The sequence below is a fragment of the Molothrus ater genome, chromosome 6 (genome assembly GCF_012460135.2).
Source record: "Molothrus ater isolate BHLD 08-10-18 breed brown headed cowbird chromosome 6, BPBGC_Mater_1.1, whole genome shotgun sequence".
NCBI classification, from domain to species: Eukaryota; Metazoa; Chordata; class Aves; order Passeriformes; family Icteridae; genus Molothrus; species Molothrus ater.
In genome coordinates, this window is record NC_050483.2 from 45,743,291 (window position 1) to 45,749,290 (window position 6,000).

A 6,000-nucleotide genomic window follows, 5' to 3' on the forward strand; every position below is an offset into this window, starting at 1 on the left:
GTATCATACCGATTTCAAAATAGGATCCTGAAATTTTTACTAAGAATGCTGCCTTCATTGCTGGGCTGGTGAAGTTAGGATTTGTCATGCATTTCTGTCAATAGTGCCACTGCAGACATGTGAAACAATTGATTGAAACACTTTTTAGTACCTTTAAAACATTTTATTTTCCCAACTCAGAACGATCTGATTTCCACTTGATTAACTATAATCTCAATTGCTACTTGAAACAGTGCTTTCGAGAAATGTCACCCAGCCTGTAAAATAAAAATCACTAAACTTAATCAGCATTCTCTCCTATCATAAAATCACCAGCATTTTTTTCTGCAGTTGTGTCTTTTTATTTCTTCATCACAAGAAGCAATTTTGTACTTTCAAGTAGTCTCCAAGTGTCAGCTGCTGCTTTTATTTCCTCTTTTATATGATTTCACAATTTCATTTGCTTCCCAATCTGCAATGTAATTTCTTGCTCCTTCACTGTTGGGCTCTTTGGGTCACATTGGTGCTCTAATTGCTCACTAAGTCATTTATTCATAATTCACCACGATTCCCTGGAATGCCTATTGAATGTCTTTGTAAAGCCTTTGCTAGTGGGTAGCAGGACAAACCCAGCAACAAAATCCAGTCAGCTAAAGAAACAGCTGGAGGAGTTCAGGCTCAGGCCATGATGCCAGAGGCAGGATCCCGAGAGGAACCTGTGGGAAGCAGCCCAAAGACATAAAACTGCCTCTGGGAGCGTGAGCCTTTCTCTTTCTAGGGCATTTGCTTTATGCTTAGGAGAGGCCTGCCAGTCCCAAAGTGCTGTTAACCCTGTGCCAGGGGCTCCTCATCTTTCCATCCCTGCCCAGCATACAGCTGCTTCCATTTTCAAGGAAAAGGCTATGGCAGGGACATGACAGCCCCTCACTTCCCTCCCCACAACTTCTTTGGGCAGATCTCACCAGCTGCTGAGATTTCCCTTGTCCATTGTTTTTTTGTGTCTGTCCACAGGGTGGAGGTCATGACTTGCATATAAGCCAGCCTGCACTGAAAATAAGCATTAAAAACTATAATTATAGTAGTTATGATCAAGCCATGGAACAGAAAGGGAGGGTGGAAAGCAAGAGGAAATATTTGAGTGCCAAGGGCAACAACAGGAAAAAGTTCTTGTCGTGAAGAACATTTTGTCTGTGGTTTGTCACTTGTCATGTTGCTTTCCACACCACAGATCTGCAGTCCAGCTCTCCCTAGCACAGAAATTTAATGAGGAGGCTGGAGCCTCTGGTAGGGCCACTTGGTGTTCGATTGTGGATGCAGGCAGAAGTGCAGTGCAGACTCTGGAGAGCCCAGGCTTGGAGCTGTTGTTAGTGGGGCTGGAGGGGTGAGAGTAAGGGCTGACATTCCACAGTGTGGCAGGGCCAGTGTTAGAGAGGAATCTGTGCTGGCAGCAGGTTGCCAGTGAAGAGAGGAGAGGTGCACTTCGGCACTGTTGGACACGTGGTCTTTTCACATTGCTCTTTTTATGTCTTTGAAGTACAAGTGTGTCATACTGACTATACTTTCCTTTGTTTCTCAGAGCCTGATGTGTTTATTTCATACTTGGCATCTCATAGTTACAAAGAGAAATAAAAAATCCTGTGATTTTTTTCTTCTATCAACAAAAATGTTTTTGCTTAGTTGGTCAGTTATGTAGTCCTTTAATAATCTTAATAAAACACCAGCAAAGATTTGTCATGAGTGTTACTCCAATTTGCTCAGTGATGTTCTGGACATTTTGCTATTCTTTAATAATATCTTATTAAAGCAAGATTATCTTACCAACAGCTTTAACCAAAATAAAATTACTATTTTCAGGCTTTAGCATGGGAAGTATATGAGAGTAGACTGAAGCACCCTGGTCCAAGAAATCCCATTACAGGGAATCAGACCAGAGGAGACTTTTGATAAGATCCACATGCAGACTTGAGCTATGGAGTGGGACACAGAGAAATAGAAAAATTTCAGCAATGCTGATTTTAAAAGGGGTTGATAATGACTGACAGACAGCAAAGTCAGATGCAGGGCATCTTTAACTCCTTCTGGGACACTCATGATGATCCTGTCAGGGGCTGTCACCTGGGGTGTGCTCCCAGTGTGGGCTTCCACAGCCAGGCTACAGTGGGTGCTGAGTGCTGGGTGATGTGCCACCTGCACTACCACCAGGAGTCAAGTTAGCCTCAGAGAAATTTCACTTTGTGTTCCAAAGATTTGGTGCAGATGGATCTCTGGAAGGCAAGAGGCCCCTCTGGGACAGAGCCATGGTGCAGGAAACCATCAGACAGAAGAAAGCAGCTGCAATAACCCCAAAGCCTGGAAGCAATCCAAAGCACAAAGAGAGAAAGATTGAACCTAGCAACCAGACCAAAATTCAGGCCTCCTCTAAACTCTCTTTTCATGTCCATGTGTTTTGTTCTGCTTTTTGTTTCATTCTAATTCTGGAGGAAATGCTGGCATGTGTTCCTTCCCCTTACAGCTCAGACTTAGTCAAGCACAAGTGGGTGACATCTGGGGAGAATGTATTTTTTCTCAAAGCTGAGTTGTACCACAAGGATTTGCCACCAGTTCATCCATCTTGCATGTGATGAAAGTCCTAACATGGTACCTACAGATTTATTTTTTCCAACTGTTCTTTTTTGTCTTCCAGGGTTTGGTATGACCACCCCAGCCACCGTTGGAGGCAAAATTTTTCTGATATTTTACGGCCTTATAGGATGTGCAGGGACCATTTTGTTCTTTAACCTGTTCCTGGAGCGCTTGATCACTGTCATAGCTTACGTCATGAAGTCCTGCCACGAGAGACAGCTGAGGAGGAAAGGGGTTCTCCCTCACAACGGCCGCCGGGGCTCGGGGAGCTCCGAGGTGGACAGCCTGGCGGGCTGGAAGCCCTCTGTGTACTATGTAATGCTGATTTTATGTGTAGCATCCCTCATCATTTCCTGCTGTGCCTCTGCAATGTACACACCGATTGAAGGGTGGAGTTACTTTGACTCACTTTACTTCTGCTTTGTGGCCTTCAGCACCATTGGTTTTGGTGATCTGGTCAGTAGCCAGAACGTCAGGTATGAGAGCCAAGGCCTTTACCGCTTTGGCAACTTTGTCTTCATACTCATGGGGGTGTGCTGCATCTATTCCTTATTTAATGTGATCTCTATTGTCATCAAGCAGTCCATAAACTGGATATTAAAGAAATTGGCCTGCAAGTGCTGCCACAGGTGCCAAAGAAGATTATTTCGTTCACGGAGGAACGTGGTGATGCCGGGAAATGTGCGCAGCCGGAGGAACATCTCCATTGAGACCGACGGTGTCAATGAGAGCGACACGGACGGACGCCGTCTGTCAGGGGAGATGATCTCCATGAAAGACTTCCTGGCCTCCAATAAAGTCTCACTGGCCATCATGCAGAAACAGCTGTCAGAAACTGCTAATGGGTATCCAAGGCAAATAAGCTCTAACTCAAAACAAAACGGATTCTCTGGTGGGGTAGGAGCCCTAGCAATTATGAATAACAGACTGGCAGAGACAAGTGTGGATAGGTAAAATAATGACAGTAATAGCAGTGAAACAGTGTGAACCATTTCAACAGGTATTGAAACAACATGAATCAAGTGAAATAGCTAGGGAGAGAGCACCACCTGAGGGTGGGATCATGTGAAGAGCATACCTCCTGATGGAAGACCTCTTGACTTTTTTGGGGGCTGTCATCTAATGTTTTTGCATTGTACCAGTCCCAACTCCTCAAGCAGGTTACTGCAGGAGGATTTTAATTTAGCCTTCAGATAAAATTTCTATGTTCTGTTGTTCTCCATTATGTGACATACAGATTTCAGGATAAGAAATCTGTGGGATGAGAAGAAACCAAGTGTGTCTATGGAACACATTCTTAATAGAGATTGCTTAGAGCTCTCTGTCTTACTCTCATCATGCCTGTTTCCTGGAAGTGACTTATCTGAGACCAAAAGATGAATCAGCCTTTGTGATATTGCAGATCTAATTTAATGGAAAATAGTATGAAAGTTGGTAGGTATATTCTGGAGCTATTGTAGTGTGAATGGGGAGAGAGTTTTGCCTTTAAAATTTATTTAGTTTTTCCTATAATAGGATACTGTCAAAAGTGATAGAATAAAAACTTATCCTACTTTTGTTTTCTTCATTTTCAAATCACGGTTCTTTTCCAAGGATACTTTTTCTTCTAGAGTTGAATCACTGTGGCTTTCTGCTTCAAAAATGTCAAATTAAATTGAAAATTGACATACTGATGAGTGGTATGAATTATTCCACAATAGCAATCAAGGACTTTCCAAATTTCTGTTCATATTTGCTCAATTGTGACTGAAGCATCAGCATCTGTAATGCAACTAGTAACTGAGTTTACACAACAGGCTTTAGTATGCAATTAGATTGCTATGCCAGCATCCAGAGTGTTATTATAAATGACTGTGATCACAGAATCACTTTGGCAGTGTCCTTTTTCTCTTTCGTGTAACTCTGTCATTCTTCATCTGTTTCCCTGGCTTTCAGTGATAATAATGACAGGTGTCTTGATTAGGGAAATAGAAAATGTTTAATTCCTTGTTTTCTCAATGAAATGCTCTGAGTGCTCATTATGACTAGAAAGGAAATTTCAATGAGAAGAATAATAACAGTGAGAAGATCCTGAAAAGAGGAAAAGAAGTGATCTTAAATGACAATGAAATCATCCTTTGTATTAGGGTAGCTAGAGAAATAAGGAATTAAATTAACATAAATTCTAGGAAGAATTTAAGGAAGACTGGGCTGAATTCCTGGCTCTCCTTTAAACTTGCAACACATTAAAGCTAAACAGTATACAAGAGTGTAAATAAGCAGAACTGGTCACAAAGGACCCCATCTCCTGGAAAGAGTAGTATATGCATCAGGACTAAATGTTTTCTCACAGCTGGAAAGTCTTTCAGAATACTGCAATATTAGGAAATTTAGAACATCATTATGTGGTTCTCTCATATGGAACAGTGCAGATAGCCTTTTCAGTCTCATTTGTGTTAGGAGTTGATTCTTTTTCTTTATTCTGGTCTGAAGTTCTTTCACTTAGGTTTTTAATATTATAGAATAACATTTTTATACTCATTTTATCAATATTTGAACTTGAAAACAAAAGCTTGGAATCCTTTAATATAATAAGCTAACCCAAGATATTCAACAAATGTACTTAACTAGTGAAAAAATTGCAAGCTCTTTTGATGTTATTAGGAGTAAAAATCCTGATTTAAGTCAAATCCTGCTGTTCTCAATTACAAGGAAATCTTCAAATTGAAATCCAAATTCTGATATCTGTCAACTATCTGTGCAGCAACGGAATAGTTTTAGCAGTATCCCTTCACATTTGCATCCATGTAAAATCTGAATCAGCCTCCAAACCTAAGTTTTGTGAGAAGTGCAGTTTTGTTTGGTTTTTTGGGGAGGGGGGTATGTTTTAGCAAAAATTGCTACTGAGCTATTTAAGATGAAATTATAATACCCAAGATCCATTACACTGTTACACTTTCTTTTTTTTTTAATCTCAAGGCCTTCTTTGTCTTAATCTCACTGAATAAAAATACTTGGCTATAAAAACAGAGAAGTGCTGCTCTGTAGCCTTCTTTCCAAATTCATTCAGAAACACCTCTGTTCACTGCCTGTAAGCCTAAGATCTCATTGTTTTTGATGTATTTCTCTGCCAACTAGCAGAAATAGTATAGGATTTAACCCATTGCTTCAGCAGTCATTAAGAGGGTCTTCAGATGGTTTCAAGACATGAGACAGCTGTGTTGCTCTGTTCCATTCTTTCTGGTAACCAGTGCTGGTTTCTCATCACCACAGAGGAATCTTTGTCAGCTATTTTCAATAAGTCCGAACACATCTATGGTTATAAAAGCAAGGGACTAATAAATAGTCTTTATCCAAGAGACTTGACAAGGCTGTGAGGGATCTTTGGTGTACACTAGCTCTGTTTTCATTGATCAGCCC

At 40.9% G+C, this 6,000-nt stretch overlaps 1 protein-coding gene across 2 annotated transcripts in view; it reads left to right on the top strand.

Annotated features, from left to right (window-relative positions):
- The window catches only part of KCNK13 (potassium two pore domain channel subfamily K member 13), a 44,869-nt gene extending 40,309 nt beyond the window's left edge, over positions 1-4,560 (top strand). For both annotated transcript variants that reach the window (XM_036384560.2, XM_036384561.2), the window contains one exon: positions 2,663-4,560. In XM_036384560.2, coding sequence (XP_036240453.1) covers positions 2,663-3,555 — 893 coding nt within the window. In that variant the 3' untranslated portion in view covers positions 3,556-4,560. The remainder of the gene's footprint in view (positions 1-2,662) is intronic.
- Positions 4,561-6,000: the final 1,440 nt, after the last annotated feature.